Source organism: Halichoerus grypus, chromosome 9, assembly GCF_964656455.1.
Source record: "Halichoerus grypus chromosome 9, mHalGry1.hap1.1, whole genome shotgun sequence".
NCBI classification, from domain to species: Eukaryota; Metazoa; Chordata; class Mammalia; order Carnivora; family Phocidae; genus Halichoerus; species Halichoerus grypus.
The window spans coordinates 103,866,032-103,890,606 of record NC_135720.1 but is presented as its reverse complement, the minus strand read 5'-3'; the positions used below and the strand labels follow the sequence as shown (position 1 = coordinate 103,890,606).

The window sequence follows — 24,575 nt, the reverse complement described above, 5'->3', positions numbered from 1 at the left end:
AAAGTATTTAATAAGAAAGTGCTGAATTTAGCTTTTATTTTTTTTCTGTTTTCTTAAGTGGCCTGCAGTCTATCAAATGCACTAAGAAGAACCTCTCCTAAGTGTAAATGACCAAAGGAAATAAAGTTTTCTTCTTATAGAGAGCTGTTTCCATAGATCAGGTAAACCTTTTCTGTAAAGGGCCATATAGTAAATATTTTCAGCTTTACAGGCCATATGGTCTCTGTCACAAATACTCAGCTCTGTCATGTAGCATGAAAGCAGCGACAGGTAACAGATAAATGAGTATGGATGGAGTCCAATAAAACCTCATTTTCAACAACAGGCAGCCAGTCCATGGGACCATGACCATAGTTTGCTGACCTGTGCTATAGAGCTTGTTTTTTTTACCTACGACAAATATATTGTTTTAATAAATACCACCAACTTTGAAATATGATGTCTCGGATTTGCTTTAAAATATTTTACAAAAGAAAAGTGGAGAGTAGGTTAAATAAGACTAGCAAAACACAATTATTATTAAGGTTGGATGATGGATGCATGGAGTTCATTATCCTATTCTTTGTAATTTCTTGAGTTTGAAATTAAAAGCTTTTAAAAATGCAAAGTAAATCAATGAACCAGCTCTACAGGAAAATGAATTTCTTCACTTTACCGCAAACCTTCTAAAGCACATTTATTATTTTGAAACCATAATTAACATTATGCAACATAAAAAATTCTTAATGTAAAGCAACAAAACTAAAATGAAAAAGCTTATTATATAAAAGTGTATACCAGCATGAACCCTTCACATTTTCCGTAATTTAAAACACAGGCTCCCCTCATATAACTCCTAAATTAATATATTAAATTTATTCTCATCTTATCTAACAAAATGTTACTGATTTTTGGTTTAAGAATATAATTATTTTTATAGAGCACATGTTATTTATGTTAACATATAATAGGTTTACTATTTTTCAAATAAATTAATGTTTTTTATTCCTCAGTTCTAAACTTTAAGCAATAAGTATTCATGGATACAACCTACATAAATAAATGCTGTTTAAGGTCTTCAACAACTAAGAATGTAAAAGGATCCTCAGACCAAAAAGCTTGAGAACCTAAGATCTAAACGTTCTCAATGTTGTCTAAAGTATGTTTACCAAGTGTATGAACAGCATATGTATTTGAACAATAATCATCACACTGTGAGGACTATCAATATACACCCACAAGAGGAAGATACTTAAACTGTCAACAGAAACATTCTTTTCAACTTGCCCTGTATGTCATAAATAATGTATCCACAGGAAAAGAAGAGCTCTAATGTGATGTCCCATTTATGCAGATAACTGTCTGCTGAAACAATAATAAAGAAAAACTAATATATGCCAGCAGACATCTCTAATAAATGCGTTATCTCCTGTCAAATCAAGATATGCCATGTCACTCAGTGGAAGAAGCCAGAAATCAAGCTAAATAGAGCCTTAGGAAAGAAATCTTAAAGACCGTGCAATTTCTCAAAAACAATAAATGTGTTTTTTAAATGTTCTAAGTTTTTTCTCAACATTCAGCAATACAGTGATTTCAAATTATATCAAAACTAAAAAGTAATTTAAATTAGGCTCATGGAATTCTTACGGTATTTGTGAAAAACAGAACCTCTCTGTGAAAACATCTGAACTATAATCAATCTCAAAATTCTCTAAATCTAAAACTAAAATAGTAATAAACAATCCGTAACACAGATTTGAACAAATAACTACAGCAAAAATATTCATGTGATTGTTCATTCTTTTATAAAGATAAACCAGTATTTATTTTTCAAATACAAAGCTGTAGCCAACAATAACTTCTGCATTTTGTATTCTAGCATTTTTAACCACTTTTGCCCCTTTTGCATATGGCTATTTAAACTATTATCAGACTATTTCATTTTTAAGTATACATTTCCAAGTTAAGTTTTAGAAATTTTATAATTTTTGTTGTCTTTTATCAACCTGAATAAACTTAAAATAGTAGTGTGTGATGCAGACACATACTTACATCATACTCTGTAACTCTGCTGCAAAGCTTATAGACTTCCCTGTACTTCTTCCACTACTTGAAGTAGCAGTAGACATTGGGCTGGCTGCAGTATTATTCATCTAAATAAAAAAGAAATAAAGCTTACAAAATGTATTTAACTATAAATAAGTGCATGGAAAATGGAAGCAATTATAAATTACTTCAAAAAGAATAGAAAATTTTAAATTTCTAATTTGTTCATAAATCTGACTTGTCCATACTTAATGTTCTTTATTAAAATGAAATAGTAAAGAGGGGGCACCTGGGTGGTGCAGTCAGTTAAGCATCCGACTCTTGGTTTCCACTGAAGTCGTGATCTCAGGGTCCTGGGATCAAGCCCCGCCTAGGACTCTGCTCTCAGCATGGGGTCTACTTGGGATTCTCTCTCCATCTCCCTTTGCCCCTCCCCCTACCCACCACACTCATATGCGCCCTCTCTCTCTCAAATAAATCTTTAAAATGAAGCAGTAAAGAGGAAAAACTGCTTAGTCAAATACGATATCAAATACGATATCAAAAAAAAAGTGCTCAATAAATGTTAGCTATTATTTCCTATGTCCATATGAATTTTGCAATATAATTTTCCTTTAAAATGATCTGCAGATTTGAATATATGATACAATAAAGCAGTACTGCAAACTTTAGGTATACTGTAGTAAAGTAGGAGAAGTCAGGAGTCAGACTGCCTAGGTTCAAATCCCAGTTCTGCTTAAGTGATAAACATTTTAGTACAAATTTTTAATAAATAATGGAAGAAAAAGACTCATTAAAATACTTTACTAGAACTCCATGGTTTTCAAAGTGTGTTCCAGGGAGCCCTAAGGTTCATGGGCAGTATTTCGAGGAGCTCCCAGTGGCCCCAAAGCACACCCTCTCAGTTCCATCCAGAATCAGAGAACAACTCTGATTTTTCTATGTCATGTATTGGAGTTCCAAGTAAGAGTTAATATAAAGAAAGAGTTGCACAGCTATAAAATACAAAATTAGAAAACTGCATAATCTAACGAAACCAAAGCCTAAAATATAAATAATAAAAATAAAGTCAATCAGTAGATCAGAAGTAAACATTGTGATATTTTATAATCTCATGGTTAAGTAAATCATCAATTCAAAATGTGACCTTTTTTTCCCAATAAAATTAAGTTGATGCATAAGGGGAAAAGTAGATGCCGATCCTAATATATGCTATTTTATTTAATGCATGTGGCAGTCCCATAAACAAGAAATAGTGAAAATAACATTAAAATAATGAAAGTAGATAAAAGCCTCAACTGTTACTCAGTAAGTGCTCAATAAATGTTAGCTATTATTTCCTATGTCCATATAAATTTTGCAATATAATTTTCCTTTAAAATGATCTGCAGATTTGAATATATGATACAATAAAGCAGTACTGCAAACTTTAGGTATACTGTAGTAAAGTAGGAGAAGTCAGGAGTCAGACTGCCTAGGTTCAAATCCCAGTTCTGCTACTTTACTGGGACTTTGGGCAAATTACTTAACTTCTTTGTGCTTCAGTTCTTTCATCTTTAAAATGGAAATGATAATCCCACATTCTTAGGGTTGTTGTGAACATTCAATGAACTAACGTGTACAAAGCATTCAGAACAGCTCTTAGCACACAGTAAGCATACAATGTTAATTATTATTATTGTACACAGACCTTAAGAATTCTCCCTCTATTGATCAGCTAAAAGCTTTTTTATATGACAAATTTAGGTTACTCTTTTTTCACAATCACAAGTCTAAGAAACTTGAATATTTTCACTAAAAGACCTTAACATACTTCAACAAATATTAAATACTTAGTTTCCTTATAAAATACTTTTTAGTACTGACATCACTACTGCTAGCAGTCATCCTAGCTCAAAATCCGTCAGTCTTTGACTCCTTCTCCTGTACCCTATAATTTGTAAAAAAAAAAAAAAAAAAAACACAAACAAACAAATTCTACTTTATGTTCTTACATCCTCCCCATCTTGTTCTACTGTTATGGCCCTCTCTATAAGCACTACTTATAGCTTCTCTCTTTCCATCTCAGTTCATTCTTCACCTTGCTGCGAAATTTATCTTCTTAATACATCCTCTAACCTGACAGCTCCTGTGGGCAACGGAGGCTAAAACTGATATAGGAAACCTGAACCAGGGTTATTCACCAAGCTCTGAGATGGAAGGACTGGGCTCCATGAAGACAACTGGAAAAAACGAAACTATATATTTGTTATAATATAACTACTATAAACCACTACTATAAACCACTGCCTGAGATAGGCAATATACGAAGCTTTTGAGAGAAGGCAACAAGACAGAGGTCTAAGATGAGCAGCACGCTAGCTGGCTGGCTAGATCTGGAATAATCCCAATATCCTTCTGTGGCAAGGCCAACTATCGCCAATATAAGCCCTGGTCTAGTATGAGATCCCTAAGGGCCAGGCCAAATGAAAGAGCAGAGAAGGAAAAACCTTTTACTCAAATTGAGCCTGAAAACCAAAATTCTAAAACACATAAAGAAGCTAATGCTATGAAAGACCATCGACTTTTTTTAAGCCTCCGTTTTTTTCTACACAGACTTTTAAAATAGGTACTTTTTTCTACAAATAATATAGGAAAAGAAGCATCACCACTAGAACTCAGGTTAAAAAAAAAAAAAATCACATCACCAAATCCAAGATTGGGGGAAGACAGACAGGAACCCAGTGACTTCTAGGAACAGTCCTACAGAATCAGGACAGTGATAAAAAAGGAACCTGGCTCTCTCAAGGGCCTTCGAAACGGTTTCCCTTGTCCCACCAGAACACTGGCAAAGATATGATGTCCCAGAGAAAACGTCAAAGTCAAAGTTTATGTATTAACCCCAGCCTCCAAAAACAGTTATGATTTAAGTTGACTCATGTCAGACTGGAAGACGTGCCAGGCTATGGCATGATCCTGCGGCCTGATGTCCCGTGACACACTGCTAGAGCAATGTGCCCCCTTTTTCACTTTGCAAATCCAGTCACCCTGCTTTAACACTCTCTGAAGAGGAGACACTTCCGAAAGTAAATTCTTATTAAAACCACAGCTCTCTTCAGTTGTCCCCCTACTGCAAATGTTTCGTATCAAGAGTATTTATTCGTAAGAGGTAAAAGGTCCCAATCCTAGTTTATTATAACCACGATCATCCTTTCAGTCAAGTTATTTAATTTTTAAATCAAACAGGTGAATAACATTTTTCTGACATGATGAGCTGATAGCTCATTAGAATCTTTAAAATAATTATTTCCCATACCCGCATTTTGTTTGATTTAGATAATTAACTTCTTTAGACATAACTTCTTTACTCATCAAAGTCCTATCAACCCAATGCTCTATTTCCTTTCTCCTAGACATTTAAAAAAAAAAGTCAGTTAAAAGCAGAAGCACTCAAGTCAATTTTCTCTAATAAATACAGTTAACATGGAACTGAAAACCTACTGTAATCTTCTCAATGGATTAATGTCCTGCAGTTGTTTTAGTTTTCAATTGGAATGCAGCTGTTTGCCATATTTTACAAAATGAATTCAGATGTGCAGATGGAGACCTAGATTATTTCAACATGCCACAGTTTAAATGTGAACCCAAAGAGTGAGTTCATCTCTGATTAATACTTATATTTACACCTGACTATTAAGTCAAGCTCCAATACTATGTCACACCTGTAAAATCCTATTCCAGAGTAGAAAAAGTGACATCTTTTATTTTAAAATGATGGCATTTAAGGATATACCCTTTCCCTCAGAAAATACTATAACAAAAAAAAATTTTTTTAATTGTAGTAAAGTTATACATTACAAATGTGAATTAAACAAAAACTTAATGAACATGCTACTGGGTTTCTAATTATAGCTCACATTTTTGGTGCTAAATGACTAAAGAAGAAATAACATGAAACACCTTTGGCTTAAAATACCTCAAAGAGTTGAAAACTTTATTACTAGTTATAGAACCATCAAAACAACATAAATATCTGGATTGTGAAATCCATCAGTCTACCCATTTATTAAGACAGTGGAATGTTTTATCATTTCTTTTATTTATTTATTTATTTATTTATTTGACAGAGAGACACAGCGAGAGAGGGAACACAAGCAGGGGGAGTGGGAGAGGGAGAAGCAGGCTTCCTGTGGAGTGGGGAGCCTGATGCGGGGCTCGATCCCAGGACCCTGGGATCATGACCTGAGCCAAAGGCAGACACTTAACGACTGAGCCACTGAGGCACCCAGTTTTATCATTTCTTCTATTACATCACTGCTGAGGAAAATTAATTCAGCAGACCTATGTACTGATTCTGAGCATACACAGTTCCAATTCCAATCACTCATAAGCTGAACATCCTACATCATATAAATTAATAGAAAACTGTTACAGTCAGAACATTCTCATTTTCATAGAACTCCAAAGGCAGGAAGCAATTATGGTTAAGCCAACACTATTATACACTAAATTCTGGTTCTGTTGTTTAAAAAAAAAAAAACAAAAAACTCAAGTTACATCATGATGTAAATTTCTCCTGCTGTGAAAAATAATGCCAAATGATCATTCAATCACTGAGAATGTAAAAAATTAAAAAAATTAAGTGTACAAAATGGTAAAACTTCTACACCTAGTATTTGGGATAACACAATGGTAATTCCAATATATTTATATATGCCCCATTTCAAGTGGACTTCAGAAGGTATAAAGTTCAAGAGTCCATACAATTACCTGCTAAAAGAGAAGCAACATACCATGAATAAACCCAAGAACAGATGATTCACATAATTTATAACTGTTTCAAAATCAACAGCAATTTTTCTGAAACTGCTAATTGTATTTTCATAACTAAAAATCATTTGTATTCACTTACCCCATATTAAATGAGTTCAGAACCTAAAATAAGATGCATCAATCATAGCACTTCTCACACTACAGTGTTAACTATTTCATTGTCCTCGAACTGCTAACTGCTTAATGACAGGACACTGTTTATTCTGTAACTTTAATACCTAATATGCTGCCTACCACTGCTGATTCTCAGTAAATGTTGCGTGAATGATCAAACTACTGTATGGTGTAACAAGGAATACAAAGATAAGAAAGACGTATTTATGCCATTTAGTAGCTTATAGCCTACTGAAGTTAACAGATCAGATATATTCAATGGAATGAGTTTAGAGATAATGCCCAAGATACTATGAGACAAGAGGAGCAGCTAAGACCCAGTCAATTATTATGGGAAAACTGTCCTGAAATTTAATACCTGTTACAATCTGAAAATAAAGCATATTTAACTGCATTAAACAACAACAACAAAAAACAGGTAAGTGAATAGCACATCTGAACTATCCATAGGCCACTGGATTACTATAAAATCAAAGTGCAGAAATGAAAGTATGTTGAAAATTATGAAGCACCATAAATAGCAATATGATAGTAAACATTCTTCCTTACCATTCATTGAGCAATTATTTTTCTTAAAAACTATTGGAACAGGAATAAGTACTTCCTAACCAAAATCACTTTGATTCTAATAAGTATGGATAAGAAACTACAAATTTTCACAAGGAACACCCAATGATCAAAATGGCAAGTTATTAGCTATACTATAAGTAGAGAATCACCTTTTTAATATAATTATCAAAGGCTTCACATTCATAGACAGAAAAACTCTTCTCTGTAATATATTATACTATTTCCTGGTATATTTTCCCCCACCAAACCTGCTTCCCTGTCCAACATTCCCAGTTCTATTAAGAGCAACACTACTCCTCAGTCACAGAAGTCCAAAAAAATCCAAGGCATTTTTGATTCGCCAGCTCCTTTCCTGACGACATCCATGCAATCTGCTCCTGGCATATTTTCTTTTAATAAAGCAATTCTAATGCAATCTCTTCCTTTCCAATCTCACCTTAAACCCATCTCCCACCTTTCTAATTAATTGTGCACACCATCTCCAGAGTACTCATTCTAAATATTTGTTATTCCTCTACTGAAAGCATCCAAAATTTCTCCTTCACCTGGAGGACAAAAATTGTCTAAAATCAGTCCCACAGGACCTCTGCAGTCTCCTTTCCCACAGCAGTCAAAGCAAATATCCAGTTATCTCCCAAACCATCCCAGGTTCTTCTGAACCTTTAGCCTATAATTCTTCCTACTTACGATACCTTTTGTTTCCTCTCCAAATCCTAGCTGCCTAGAAAAGCCCAACCTAAGCTCAATATCTCCAAGAAGACTTCCCAGACTCATGATCATCAGGAACTCTCCTTTCCCTATCATCTAATGTTTTCATTTACTAATCCTTTTGTTTAACATTAAATATTTCAGTGCACACACATTATTTTAGTTTATTAATAAAATAAACTTCCCCAACTGTTGGCAGATGACTGCATCTGTACCTCCTCCTCCACAAAGAAATGAAAAGCCTTTATTTACTAACTCTCTCCACTCAGCTCTACCAAAGCCACTGTACCTTCTCCTGATTCCCTCCTAGGACATTCAAGGCACCTCCTTATTTAAAGCCAATGCACCACCTGCTCATTGGCTTTATCCATTCCTAACTATTTACTGGGCACCTACTACAGGCCAAACACTGTTGTAAGAGCTCGGGATGTGGTCGTGACTGAGCTAGACAAAAAGATGTTACAATGCAGGAAACAAGCATATAAATATAATACCAGGTAGTGACAAATGCTATGAAAACAAATTAAACAAGTTGTTTTCAACCAGGAGGTGATATTTAATAGAAGATCTGAATAAAGCCCAGGAGAGAGCTCTGGAGAACTTCCAGGCAAAAAGAATAGCAAAGTACCAAGATCCTGAGGCCAATGTGGCTCAAGTGAAGAGAACAAAGGGGATAAGCAGTAGAAAATAAGGTCTGATAGGCAGCAAGAGGCCAGATGATATAAAGCCCTCTAGGCCATGGAGATTAAATTTTAGTTGAATATAATGTGAAACTATTAGAGAATTGTGACAAAGGAAGAGACTTGAAATATTTTAGGTTTTCTTTTAAGATTTATTTATTTTTGAGAGAGAGAGCGAGAAAGCGCACGCGTGTGTGCACGCATGCACAAGCACAGGGGGTGGGCGGGGCACAGGGAGAGAGCCAGAATCCCAAGCTGACTCTTGACTGAGTGCAGAGCCCAACACGGGGCTCGATCTCATGACCCTGAGATCATGACCTGAGCCAAAATCAAGAGTCAGAGGCTCAACTGACTGAGCCATCCAGGTGCTCCTGAAATATTTTAGGTTTTAAAAAGCTAACTCTCACTGCTGTGACATTATACTATGAAGAAGCAAAGGTACAAGCAAGGAGACCAGTGAGAAAGTTACTGAAGTTGTTTAGACAAGGGAGGACAGTGGCCTGAATTAGTGGAACAAGTGGAGATGGTGAGAAGTGATGAGTCTTCTAGAATATATTTTGAAGACAGAGCTGATTGCTAATGAATCGATTAGACAGGGGGTATGAAACAAAAGCAGTCAAAGATGACTCTGAAGTTGACATTGAAGTTGGGGCTTGACCAACAGGTTGGATGGTGTGCCATTTACTGAGATCAGGAAAACTGAAAAGGAAAAAACAAACCAGGAGTTCAGTTTGAGCCCTATTGAGTCTGAGACAACTATTAGACATTCAAGTGGAGATGAAATCCTGTAGAAGTTTTACGACAGATGTTGTAAGGCAGAAAACTGAAATAAGTCATGCTCACAGGGTTGTGCTAAGATGGATAATTAATCAATACAGTAGAATCTTAAAATAAGGCCCAACTAATCTTTCAAGTTCAGTTTCCCCATCTGTCAAGAATAATTTCTGCCTCTCTCAGAGGAGTGTTATAAAGACGACAGTGGCTCCCACATATTAGGCATCCAAAAAATCTACCTGAATTGAAAAGAATATCAAAACATCTATAAACTATGAAAATTCCCAATAGGCAGATAGAAACCGTGCATTTACATATCCTAGTTGGCTACAGAAACAACTACTTCTTTTTAACCTACAGACATAGGAGGCCAGTGACAGACTGCTCAGAGACCCGTGAAGTTTTATTATTACGTTTTTCTTCTTCAGTCTCAGATTAATACAGGTTTCTATTTCAAGTGCTTTCATATCCAGTACTCTCTTAGGGAAATATTGAGTTTCAAAAAAAAATTTTATTCTTTGCAAAAATAGGTCTTGAGGAGCACTGCAAATGTGCATACCAAATCATCCTCAAATACCTCACATTCAAACCCTGACAAAATGGCAAGCTTACTTTTCTCATATTAAAACACTGTTTTTTTACATAAAATATCATAAAATTGAGTGACTTAATGGTTAACTTTTCAGATAAAATAAATGCAAAATTTTTTATTCAATTATATTTTTAATAGTATGCGTATTTGACAAGGATGTCAAAAAGGGAGCTCTCTTAAACATCGAGATTCTCTACCACTCTAGATTCACATTCTAGAAATATTTAACCTTATGAGGAGTCTATTTTAGATATAAACAAGTCAATAAACTATCTGATGTGGTTAAAAACATAGTTCATGTGATTAAAAAGAAAAAGGAATTAGAGATTTGCTTTTGCCATGTAAAAAAAAGCTGAATTTGTATAAGCATTTCAGAGTTTATAAAGGACTTTCACCTATATTAGTTCACGTTTGTTTACACTCACCCTACAAGGCATGTCATGATCCCCCTACCAATGAGGAAAGCGAGAGTAAAAAGTGGTTAAAGGTCACAAGTCTAATAAAAATCAGGCTTTGATCCCAGGTAGCTGATAACCTGAAATATTCTGTCCACGTACATACGTATTTTTACAAAAATTCACGAATCTCCCATTTTAGTGCCTTAGTTTTTTTCATTTGTAAACAATGCCTATCTCCTTTAACACACTAAAATAATGTGAAATTACTGAGAAGTTGTACACATAGTAAGTAGTCATTAAGTTATCTTAGAGACTGATGACTTTAAAAGTTCAGGAAGTCTTTGCTTGAAAGTAAATCTGAGGCAGATGGATAAACAATTATAATAGACAAAACTATAACTATACAGATTGGCGGGAGGGGGACCAAAGACATCTGAGGTTCAGAACTACAGTTTAAAAAAAACTAATTTCATCCAAATCCCTCATTTTTCAGGTGAGGAAACTGAAGTCCAGAGGGGTTTCTTGAACTGCCCAAGGACACATCACTATTTAGTGATACAGCTGGGACTAAAACTGAGGTCCCCTGACTTCTGGTCCAGAGTTCTTTCTACTATCCCACAAGGAACATACAAATAAAAGTTGATCATAATTAACTCACAAGACCTCCACAATGTGTTTGTCATAGTGAACTTTGTTGTGAAATATCTGCCTATGCCAACTCACAGTTTAGCATTAACAGCTGGGCTCTGGAGTTCAAATACAGGCTCGAACACTTACCATGTGACCTTGGGCAAGTCACATCACCTCCCTGCCTCAATTCCCTCATCTTTAAAATGCAGGTTAAAAGTATACTCCTCTTGTAGATTACATGAAGGAATATATATAAAGCACTCAGGACAGTGCTGGTACGTAGAAAGCACTCAGTTCATTATCATGATGATGATGAAGAAGAAAAAGAAAGAAGAATCCAAGCAAAATTACAGTTTCTTAAAAACATATCACAAAGTATTATCACTAAACATCTATATTCTCAAAGAAGGAATGTTATGATTAGGAGTAGTCCTTTAAAGATCTAGAAGCAAATAATATGAAGGAAGTGAAATACACAATCTTCAGTCATAAGACCTCTATAGCATTTAAAACAAGAGTACACTTCAAGATTTTAAAGTAATTTATATTTGTATAGTATTTTGCATTTATAAAGTACACTCACATAAATTCTTTCAATTTACTGCCCTATGAATTTAATGATAAACCATTTTTTTCAGCAGCTACTACATACCATATGCCAGATAGCATGCTATTTTCATATTCATTGCCTTATTTAACCTTCAATATCCACTATCAGCCAGATATTATCAGAGGCAGTAGTATAACACGAAAAAACTGACATAACCATTCCAGAAAGTAACAGCCTCATCAGTATCACCTATTAAGTGGGAATGACATGTGTGGACAAACAAATGAGATACAGCATTTTGCACAGTAGATGGAATACATCAAATGTCCATTAAAATGTTGGGTCTCCCTTAGCAGTAATACGTAGTTGTTTTGTGCAGAAAATATATCACAGGCACCTGGGTGGCTTAGTCGGTTAAGCATCCACTCTTGGTTTCAGCTCAGGTCATGATCTCAGGGTCCTGGGATTGAGTCAGGTTACATGCTCATTGTGGAGCCTGCTTAGGATTCTCTCTCCCTCTCCCCTGCCCCCACTAAAATAAATCAATCTTGGGGGAAAAAAAAAGAAAATGTATTGCAACCAGATCAGTAAAGCACCAATACCATGATTTACAGTATTGTTAAAAAGAGCAACCTCAGGTAGTGCCTATAATACCCTATACTGTTTTACAAATAAAAATACACAACAATTTTTGCAGATTTAAGGTCAGTCTTTACTAGGGATAGGTTGACAAGCTGAGATAAAACTAAATAATAAAATGTCTGTAAAGCAAGACAATTTGTGTAATTCTCTTCTGAAGTCTTCAACAATCCTGTGAGAAGGCTAAGATGAGTTGAGATACTTATTCCATTTTACAGAAGAAGAAACTGAGGCTCAGAGAGGTTAAATACTTTAACTGAAGTCACAAAGAGAGAATATGGTACAGAAGGACTAACCTGAGGTTTTCAGAATTAGTTTTAAGTACTTCTTTGCACCTATCCACAATGTATCTCAGAACGTCAATATCTCTTCCAGATCCTTTATCCAATAAACTTAAGGGGCGCCTGGGTGGCTCAATTGGTTAAGCGACTACCTTCGGCTCAGGTCATGATCCCAGAGTCCTGGGATCGAGCCCCGCATCAGGCTCCCTGCTCAGCGGGGAGCCTGCTTCTCCCCCTCCCTCTGCCTGCCACTCCCCCTGCTTGTGCTCTCCCTCTTTCTCAAATAAATAAATAAAATCTTTAAAAAAATTAATAAACTTAAGGCTAAAACAGCTAATATTTATTGAGCACTTACTTCTTATGCGCTTTGCTGTATGCAATGCATCACATGGATTACCTCCTTTAATCCTCAGCAGAGTAAGGACTCAAACCAAGTGTGTTTGACTCCCAATAAAACATTTTACCTACCACAGTATAAATTAATACAATAATGCATTTGGCTGAAGTATTTTTCTTTACTATTTAAGTGAACTATAAGCAAAATCCTTCTTGAACATTCTAAATGCATAATAAACAGATTTCTGACCAACTTCACTATTCAACTTCACCATAAAATAAAATGGGTATTACTTTCAACAAGAATACTCAGTCTTCTGATTTGATTGACATGGTCTGACTTTCTTTGCAGCCTCCTATACCAAAAAATCATTTATGTAGAAAAAAACAAAAATCAACCTGCCCAAGATTTCCATTCAATATAAGGAGAGAAGCAAAAATTTGTAATTACGAGTGGCTTAAATGGACAGGTCACTTGCTGGCCTTATTCCAGATATCTTATCTATTATTTAAGCATACAAGCAATAATTCTCTCAATACTTTAGTACTTTTGTGAGACTGCAATATGGTTAATCCTCCTAAAATTACATATTACAAATTTCAACAAGAATAAAAGTAGGGTGATATTTTTATGTGGTACCAACTGGGACATTTTTTATATGAAAGGGGCTCTATTAATAATTATGCCAGGACAAATAGGCCCTAAACAATGACTGTCGCAGAGAAGATGGGGTATACAATCATCCTATGTAAGAGCAACGCATTTTGATTTGTATGTTATAGGCTATTCTCTGTATATGCTTAATCCATGAGCTTTAAGTTTTTGGCCCAGATCTAGCAAGTATCTTCAGCCTTGAGATCAAGGACACCATTTTACAGACACCAGGCCAGAGTTATGGGTGCTATCTATAAAAAAAGGTTTTTTTAAGTTTTATTCTCAAACTTAACTTTATAGACATCTGCTCAAAAAAAAAGGGAAAAAAAGATCTACATATATCAAAGAAAGAAATCTTACAAATATCACCAAGTTTCAGACTATCTCTTCAAAAGTTCTGAATACCAATAACCACAAAACTATTTCTAAAATGGCCCAGTGTGGGGCACCTGGGTGGCTCAGACAGTTAAATGTTGGCCTCCCACTCAGGTCGGGATCTCAGGATCCTGGAATCAAGCCCCATATCAGGCTCCCTGCTCAGTGGGGAGACTGCTTCCCCTGTCCCTCTGCTCCTCCCCCCCCTTAGAGCTCTTTCTCAAGTAAAATCTTTAAAAAATAAAATAAAATGGCCCAATGCTCAAAGGTTACTACTAGAAACTATCAATTTGCTTTACTATACAAAAGTTATAAAACAAAAAAACACCACCTTTCAAATGGAAAAAAACTTCAGGAACAAAAAAGTTGAAAAGTTTTCACTAAACCTAACCAAAATGATAAAAGAGAGTGAAAATCCATGGCCACAATACGGTACAATAATGATTAAAGGAAATGCCAGATAGTATTGCTATGGCTCTCCAGATGAATCTGGCATTAGCTGTACAACCTAAGGAGTAAAAAGAATGATTTGCTTTAATTTGTCAAGCTGTAAATAAGTACTAACAGACCCATGCTTTGAACTATAGTATTTGAGCAAAAGGCATTATTTGAATATAATTATGATTCCCTAAGGCAATAAATGTTCTAAGAGTTGTCTTCTTTGACTTAAAACTCAACCAAATCAAGAATTGGAAGGGATCTCAAAGTCTAAATTCTAAGCTTAGGCTGTCCAATAAGGCAGCAATCAGCCCCTTGTGGTTATTTATATTTAAATTAATTAAAACAAAATTTAAAATTAAGTTCCTCAGTGCACTAGCCATATTTCAAGTGCTCAAGAGCCACCTGAGGCCAGTGCATACCATATTAGTACAGCACAGATTACAGAATATTTCCATCATGGCAGAAAGTTCTACAATATTAGACATTGCTGCTCTAGACTTTGGCTGCTCTGGATCTTTGCTTAAATATTCCCAGAGATAAGAAATTTGCAATAATGAAGTGCATTCTCTTTTTGCAAAGTACCATCAAAAAACTGTTCTGACAGTCAAATCCTGTCTCTCTGAAACATCCACCAGAAATTCCAGGAGTTCCGCCCTCAATTTGGTCTTCAAGTAAATCACTGCACGGTTCACTCAATTCCATTTCCAAAGTTCTGACTCCTAACATAGGCTAAAACCCTAGGTCCTTTCCACCCAGATAAATATATACTAATTTCTTTCAAACGGAACAGTTTAAAGTTTGTATCAGCCTCACGAGGGTATGCTAATTTATCCACGTGTACATTAACAACACATGTCAGTGTCGCCTCTGAGTGTCAGATATCACATTCCACTATTCCTATAAATCTACTCTCGCTTATAGGACATTCAAGCGTCTTGCTTTTTAATTTAGAAAACAGGGTCACAGTCATTCTGAATTTCTTAAAACATAGAGACTAAAATGAATTACACTTAAATGTAATTGATCAGTGCCTGGTGCTAAACTAGGCTATTACTACCCCCATCTACAGACCGGAACACCCAGCCAAAAGCAGGATAAATAATTTCCCCAGGGGTCACAGATGTGGGCACAGCCCACAGAGAACAGAGTGGAGCTTTTCGCTTTCCTGGATGCTACACGTTTCCTAACGCTACCTAACGCTTCTTCCACCCTGCCCATAAAGCAATTTCCTTCCGTAAAGATTCTTCCCAGCAAAACACTAGCTACAGGACGCGCGAAAGGTACCTAACACACCCCAGCCACGCCAGCTCCCGCTGGCCTGCCCAGCTCCCCTCGCCCCACGCCCACCCGCCGACGGGGAGGAGTCAAGAGCCTGCTCCACGCTCGGCGGGAGGACCGGCTGCCGAGCCCGGCCAGCGCCTCACACGACCGTCCTCCCTTCAGCCCTTGAGCGCAAACGCCCATTCCTCCCACGCGGCCGCCCTCGGGCAGGGGCCAGGGTGGGGCCGGGGCCCAAAGACGCGGGGCTCGCCACGCGCCGTCCCTCCCGGTTCGCAGACCTCTCCCCGCCCGCCCCGCACCGCCCCCCGCACCCCCTACAACCTCTGATTTAAAGAACACTTGTAGGCACGGCGGCACGTCCCGCGTGGAGAATGTGGGGAGAGATGGTGCGATTTCTGCTGCGGCGGCCCGGGACACGCTTGGAAAGGGGCGGGGTGGAGGGCTGAGAGTGTAGAAAGGGAGAAGGTGGCTCGGCCGGGGCAGGGGTGGGGGGGCACAAAATGGCGTGAGCCCGACTCTCCGTGGGGCGGGGGCTGCGGAGCCGGAGGAGGGAGCGCTGCAGACGCCCCCACCACTAGCTGCGCGGGCACTGGCGCATGCGCGCTCGGCCAGGTGGCCGTGGTCTCCTTTCCCGAGCAAGCCACTTCCGCCACGCTCGCCGGGGGCGGGGCGTCGTGGAGCGCACCCGCAGCGTCTTTCTTCGCGGCGGGTAACCCTGATCCGGGCGGCGGGCCTCGAAGCGGGCCCTGCCGGGAGAGCAGTGGAGTTGAGCTGAGAATCCAAGGGTGTTCGAGCGCCAGGCCGTTCTATTTAAGAATGGAGCTGACAGGGCAAGGGTTTTCGAGCGGTTGGGTGACTTACACTGGAAGTTTCTTTTCAGCTTCAGGGCAGAGATTGTCCTGTGTAAGCTTCTGTCTAGGAACTGGGGTGAATCGGAGTCTTAACCGGATTGTGCTTTTAGGATGGGGAAGGGAAACGGAGAGACCAAAAAGACCTGCTCCCCCAAGGGACCGCAGTGCCGGGGTGTTCCTGGGACCGTGAGACTCCCGGCTCTTCTGCAGGCTCCCGAACACCACCACTCCCCACCCTGCCTCTGCAGCAAAGCATTGGAGAGGCGGTGCGAGATGATGATGGTCCACCATGAATACCCCTCACTCCCATCGCCAGGCTCATTTTACCAAATTCAGGCATTTAAGGACCGCGTTTTTATAATTGAAATCTTTTCCTATATCAAGGGGTGGTTTGTTGTTGTTTTTGGATGATCCTATTTTTATTTTTCCTTAGGATTTTGGCCTGTTTCTAGTTTTTAAATCTTGTACCCCCACTATTGAGCTGCCTGTCCTGTGCTCTCAATTTGAGTGCTATAGATGTAGTTCTTTAATACAATAGTCAATTACTTCAGTATATGAAGTCTTGTTATATATATTTTTAACATTGTTTTCAGCTGTTTAGGAAAGAAAACTGAGTTATCATCCATGCTTACGTCCACTCCTGTGACGTCAAATATTATAAAGTATTTCACAGAAATTCAACTACTAACCTTCATCATGTCTTTTAAAGCATTATAGCTTCAGTTATTTTCTTGCCTATGAATATTTGTGTTCTGACATAATCTTTTCTTCCTAATTGCTTCCGTTTTTTAAAATAGCAACTTATTTGAATATTTCCTCTGGGTCATAGTCGAGTCTGCTCTTAATTTTGTGCTTAGTTCTCTTTAATCTCCCCAACACTTCACAATTTGCCAAATACTTAAAGTTCCAAAATAATAAATATATTTAGGATGTAAAAATCTCATCATAATGTGTAAATCAGGGCTTAATGCAATGCTGGGCCAAGTGTAAAGAATAGGGAAGGGAAAGTAACAGAATTGTCATCATTTCTTACAAAAGAAAACCAATTTATACAGTAGTTGAAAAGCCCTTTCAAGTATGTTACCAAGAAAATATTTAGGAGAAAATGAAGACAAAAATTGATATTACATCTAAGGAAATATAACACGAAGCAGATCGTTTCAATTAAAATTACATTCAGTTAATGTTGCCATAGTACTTGCACGGGAGTTTTACCTGCATCACGTGGAGGCCAGATTTGACCTAACTTTTCAGAATAGAACCCAGATCTTCTTACTCTCAGGCTACTGGTGTCTAACCTACATATAATCACACACAACAGGAGTTAATGAAAGTGAGCCATGGAGAACGGAAACTGAATTAAACCAGGCACTGGTAGAAGGAACTCAAAAATTCACTCTTAGGAAATTGCGAATTGTGCTGTTGGCAGAGATCTATAGCTTTGAAGTCACATGAGTTATCCTAGTGTTCCTACCTCCTGGAATCTATTAAAATCCATTTTAAAAATTTGATTTAGCCATAATTTTGTTTGTAGTTTGAGAGCACTGCTGTACACAAAGGGTCAAAATATCTTCCATTCGGTTAATATCAAGTATCCTAAACTATCAAGGCTACTAGGGTACCTTAATTAAAACAAAGTTAAAACAATGAAGCTGTTGCTGAAATTAAGACATTCACGACTACCATCTCTCAGAAAAATACATGATTTCCAAAGCATGTGGAGAAAACGCCAGGAGACCAAGTGAATGCATCACACCACAAAAATGTCTCTGTCCCTTAAACAGAGCTGTTAAAGGAAAATGAAGCATTGTTACCATAGACTTTCACATTCCTCTGGCATAATAATCTTCATATAGAGTCACTAGTGCAAAAAAAAAAGTGCAGTCATCTAAGTAAACATGCCTCTTGGCATCCTAAAAATGATTAGGTTAGGTAATGAAAGAAACCCTAATTCTCCAGATAGCAGAAGCTCTGCCTAATATGGAAACATCTCTATGATGAAGTGGTCTCTTCTCCTCATGTGGACTCATAAGTTCACTGCAGGTGACCTGCAAATTCTTTTTCTTTTGTGATCCATGTGACTCTTATTTATTAGGATGCCTGAAGGAAGCTCTTTCTTGTCTCATTTATCAATTATTTTGTTCTTTGCTCTCTCTGTCTTAGATTTCCAAGTAGTGGCTTATAAAGTCACCATGGAAATAAACTGGGTAGAACTGCGTATTGTTTAGAACTGCAGATTGCAATTGTTGCTATATTCAATTAATTTTCTGATATTAAAAGCTTTTTTCAATTCCAGCTTGCTTTACATTTAGAACAAGTTGTTCCAGGGCACCTGGGTGGCTCAGTTGGTTAAGCGACTGCCTTCGGCTCAGGTCATGATCCTGGAGTCCCGGGATCGAGTCCCGCATCGGGCTCCCTGCTCGGCAGGGAGTCTGCTTCTCCCTCTGACCCTCCTCCCTCTCATGCTCTCTGTCTCTCAAATAAATAAATAAAATCTTTAAAAAAAAAAAAAAATAGAACAAGTTGTTCTGACCAAAAAGATTACTCAGTTCTGTGGTACCTGGGCAAGCTGCTTAGCACTGTTGGGCCTCCGTTTTCATTTCTGTAAAATAAGGTGATCAAACCAAATGAACGAAAACCTTGTAGCCCTAAAATTCTATGCTCCTTTAAAATGGGAATGACCGGCACCTGGGTGGCTCAGTAGTTAAGCATCTGCCTCTGGCTCAGGTTGTGATCCCTGCAGGGTCCTGGGATGGAGCCTCGCACCGGGCCCCCTGCCCAGCGGGAAGCCTGCTTCTCCCTCTCCCACTCCCCCTGCTTGTGTTCCCTCTCTAGCTGTGTCTCTCTCTGTCAAATAAATAAATAAAATCTTAAAAAATAAAAAAATTAAAAATTAAAATAAAATAAAATAGGAATGACCAAGGATGGAGGTTAAAGTGGTACAAAATAATTTCAGCATTCAATGTATTTGTGCTACCCAAAGGTACAGAATATTCAAGGCTCTCGTTGTAGGCTGACATGGATATTCAACTGCTACTATGTGCTTAAAAAAAAAAGACCAACATGAAAAACATACACGAATCAAATCTATTGAAATACAGGAGGGGGGGTGTATCACATAATTATTCAAGGTGTAATCAAAGTGGCTTCCCATACCTTCCAAATTACGTTCATAGATTTCAAATTAAGAAGAGCACTACAGTGATGAGAGAAGAAATGTTAATAATTCTGAGCAGCTTGTAGAACTGTAATCATGATCCATTCTCTTAGGAACCTCTCATTGCAGATTTAACACTCCAGGATCTTTTAAAATTAGTCCTTGGCTACTGAGAAAATGATCATGTTTTGAGATTTAGAATGGGAAAGGAATCATACACTATCAGGGTTTCAAAAAGCCCCTGAACTCTCTAGACATATGGAAACTTAGCTGCTTTCATTCCCATGGAATCCAATATATAATTCTCTTGTTCTGGAAACAAACAACTTCTACATTTCTCCCCTTGAAGATAAGGTCTATTCACTGAGTGTAAGTGATGGGTGCTTATTAGTTCACTCATTCAACAAATAATTATTGTAGGCCTACCATGTGCCTGACATTATTCGAGGAGCTGCAGACATAGTAGTGAACAAAACAGACAAAAATCTCTGCCATTATCAAACATAGTAGGAGTAGTTGAACAATAAATTAAATATACCTAAATAATGTGTTAGAAAGCCATGGGTGTAACAGAATGGGGGGGGGGGAATTTACACAACAGGGAAGGGATAAGGAATGAGAAAAGCATAGGAAGAATGGGAGAATTGTTCATTTTTAAATTGGGCAAGCAGGGTAGGCCTCACTGGGAAAGTGACATTTGAATAATGACTTGATGAAGGTGAAGGAGGTAGCTGCAAATATCTAAAGAAAGAGATATCTGCAGATAACTCCAGAGAGTGAGAATAACCCACACTAAGGCTCTGAATTGGGAACAAACCTACTAAGTTGTAGGAATGGCCAGAGGCCATTTTCCCTGAAAAAAAAATGACCCAGGAAAAAAAAGAAAAAAGAAATAGTATAATGTGAGGTCACAGAGGTACTAGGAGGCCAGATGGTAGAAGCCTATGTGCCTAGGACAGGCAGGCTGTTAGTAGAGGATTGACATGATGTAGTTTAGGTTTTAAAATAATTACTCTGGCTGCCAGGTTAAAAATAGTCTGTGGAGTACAGGTCTTATTGCAGTAACCCAGGCAAGAGGTGCTGGTAGCTAGCACTAGGGTTATTACGGTAGACTCCATAAGACATGGTTAAATTCTCGATATAATTTCAAAATCAATATGATTTCCTGACAGATTGGATTGGGAGTTCTAGAGAAAGAGAGGCATAAAGGATGACTGAAGTGTTCTGGGAAACTGGAAAAATGAATTTGCCGTAATTGAAATGGGAAAAAGTGGGGATGGATATGTTGGGTAGGTGTAAGAGATCAAGAATTCACTTTTAGGCATAAATAAGTAATTAAGTACAATGTTTGTATTATCTATTGTTTTGCCATCATAAGTAAATTCTTATGGAAATGAAAAAAAGTTTGTACCTGTAAACTTGTTTAATAATTATTTAATTGATTTCTAATCCTGCTCACATTATAGAGGCCCATATAGACCTGTATGACATAAGTCAAGGAATATCTGACTTTTGTTTTAAGAACATGTGAAGCCAGCTCAACATCCTCTTGTTAAAAAAAACAAAAACAAAAACAACAAACAAAAAAAACCCTTTCTTTTGCTGTTGTTCTATCAATACCTGACAGCAAGGTGGGGAATTCAGTTGACACAAAAATACAGAACATCCAGTTCCCCAAAGTATTTTCATTGAAATATTTAGATTTAAAATGGATCTATTTCAGTGAATTATTTGGATAACTGCCTCCATTTGCTATTACACATATGCATTTCTTTTTCTTTTTTTTTATTATGCATGGAAACAGTACCAAAACTTAATCAGTGCCATGAGTGAAATACACCACAGTATGGCTAATGCAACCTGCTATTCCTGGTTCACACTCCGAAGCTGGATGCAATAAACTTATTTTGATTAAGGAATGCTCAGAACAGTTCTTAGTGATCAAGAAACTATACCAGCAGATTTGATTAAGTTATTTTAGTTTTAGTTTTAGTTTTTTTAATAGATGCAGCTTAGGCCATATTTTCTCTTTCCAGAATATATTTAAGACAACTTCAATAACTCAGTCAGGCATAGTACAAAATATATGGGCTTTGGTGCCACTTATAAGCCATGATGCCCTGGACAAATTATTCAACTTTCCAAAAAATAAGTGTCCTCCACTATAAAATAGGAATAAGGATATCTGTGAGGTAAGGTTGTTATCAGGATTTAAATGAAAAGTTCCTGACACTTTGAAAATATTCAGTAATTCATAGTTATTGTTGTCTTTCAGTTTTTAATGAGCTATTGAGTAATATTTATGATGTTTATATTTTTGACGTATTAGACATGGGAATAAATTAAACAGGAGATCCTATCTCAAATGTTAGTGTTTTATTTTTTCTGAATTCAATAAATATATGCCAGTATGACAATTATTCTTTTAACAAACATTTATTGAGGACCCTTAAGTATACCGACCATTGTTAGGTCTTGGAGATATAATGACGAATAACACAGAGTTTCTGACCTCAAAATGACTTCTTACTGATAAATTTTGGAGAGACGAAGTTGTATAAACAAGAGCACAGTCACCATGATAATATGTAACACAAATATTAGCTGAGATCTCCCTGACTTTTAAGATGTAGGTTAAAACTGGATTGAGCAATGATTCCACCTCTTTTGTAAGCCCAGTAGCCAACTCAGAGTCTCTTCATATTTTGGGGGAGCTAATGTTCTCATGATCCCCTCTTGCTCTAAACTTCCATTTATGCTAAATTAGTGAAGTTCATGGATGAGCTTCCAACTGTCCTTATTCCACAAACATCCACTCAGATGTAAAACTTAGCCCTCTTCCTAGATTTCACCCAAAAGCATTTTCACAAAGCTTTGTGTGGGGACAGCGGATAGAAGATGACAGGTAGGAGAAATACTAAAGGAGTAATTTATAGGACTTAGTGACTGGTAACATATGAGGATGGAAGTAAGGCAAAGAGAGGGAACTCAAGGATGATTCCAAGTTTTCTCAACATACTAGTGGCAGGTTGAACATTTTGAGTTTAAAGTGATCATATAAAGTTTCAGGTGGCTACCATGAACAGTCACCTAGACTATTCAGACGCAATGGTAAAGATAGAAGTTAGACTAAAGTCTGGAGCTCAAGAGAGTAAATGGCCTTTTAGATTTGGGAACCAGCAGTATACAGCATACAGCATTCCAGACACATCACTTAGATGTAGAATTTAGCCCTATTCCTAGATTTGGCCTAAGAACATTTTCATAAACATCTACGTGGGCACAACTGAAACCAAGGAAGACAATGAAATGCCCAAGAAAGCATGCATAGAAAGAGAGAAGTGAGTCAAAGATTGGATTCCAGACACCCACATTCAATGGGAAAGAGAGAGTAAGAACCTACAACGAACAATGAGAAGGTAGTGGTGTCACAGAAACCAGGAGAGCAGAGAGCTTCGAAAAGAGAGATGAATGGCACTAAAATGAGAATTGGTGTTAACTGTGCTTAGCCAGTTCAAAGTCACCTTGGGCAAAGCACCATCAATAGAGTGGTAGGATTAGAAACTTGGTTGTAGTGACTTGAGAAGAGTAAATAAGGAAGTTGAGAAATCAAGTGTATAATTCTTCCCAAGAATGTGTCCTATGAAGAAGAAAGAGATTGGCTAGAGAAATATTTAGGGTCACACGATAGATTTTCAAAAATCAAGGACTTGGGCTTGTTTACAAGCTTTGGAGAAGAAGCTGGTAAAGAGGGAAAGGTTGAACACTTGATATAGAAGAGGGCCAATTACAAAATCTCTAGGAAGCAAAGATGGAATTTGATCCTGGACGAGACCGGACATTTTTTTTTTCTTTTTGATTAAGAGTCCAGGAAGTAGACCTGAAAATGGAAAAGGGATAGAATGGAAGAAAGGAATAAGAACCTGAGGCAGTTCATACGCAATGACCCAAATTTTCCCTGTAATGTAGGAAAATGGAGGCAGTGAAAAGTGGGGATGATGCTGTAAGATAGGTATGAGGTGATGAAATTTTGTTGAACCACTGTGGGGAATAGGAGAGAAATAGCCAAGGGCCTGTTAAATTGAAAATAGCCCAAAGTATAGAGCGGAGGGTCCTCAAAGCATGGTTGCAGTATCCACTTCTTGTTAGAAATGCAAATTTGGGTCCCACTCCATACCCACAGAATCAGAAACTGGACGTGGAGTTCAACATCAATCTTTTTTAACAAGCCCTCCTGGTAATCACCTCCCGGTGATTTCGAGGTTCTCTAATGTTTGAAAACAACTTCTATAGAACTTGTGACTTCCCCCAATAAGCCAGCAAATAAGGTACAAATTACGCTATTTGACCACATTCTAGTAATCTTTGGTCATTTTCTGTATTACGGTAAAATATATACAGAACAAAATATTTAAGGATTTAAAATTTCTGCTGGTTTCTCTTTGCAAATGGATGTCCGACAAAGAGAATCCTTTGTTTCAAGTTTTACAAAGCAAATACTGTAAAACATTTTTACCTCTCTACTCAATTTCCACATTTATAATAGAGAAATAATAAAATGGCTATTTACTGCATCAAAAGTATTCACTAACTAGCTATATAGCAGCAGTTCTCAAATTATGCTCCTGCTCTAGTATCATCCCATTCTAACTGAATAATGGTAGTCATTTCTCAGTTCACATGAAGAAAGTTAATGACTTAAATCT

At 37.4% G+C, this 24,575-nt stretch overlaps 1 protein-coding gene across 4 annotated transcripts in view; it reads right to left on the bottom strand.

Annotated features, from left to right (window-relative positions):
* The window catches only part of SUPT3H (SPT3 homolog, SAGA and STAGA complex component), a 540,470-nt gene extending 524,032 nt beyond the window's left edge, over positions 1 to 16,438 (bottom strand). For 2 of the 4 annotated variants that reach the window (XM_036116215.2, XM_036116144.2), the window contains exons 1-2: positions 16,183 to 16,432; positions 2,032 to 2,132 (exon numbers count right to left, since the gene is read on the bottom strand). In XM_036116215.2, the coding sequence (XP_035972108.1) occupies positions 2,032 to 2,132 (101 nt within the window). In that variant the 5' untranslated portion in view covers positions 16,183 to 16,432. Of the gene's footprint in view, positions 1 to 2,031; positions 2,133 to 16,182 lie in introns of all 4 variants that reach the window. The other 2 variants (XM_078055280.1, XM_036116430.2) reach the window with 2 other exon arrangements.
* Positions 16,439 to 24,575: the final 8,137 nt, after the last annotated feature.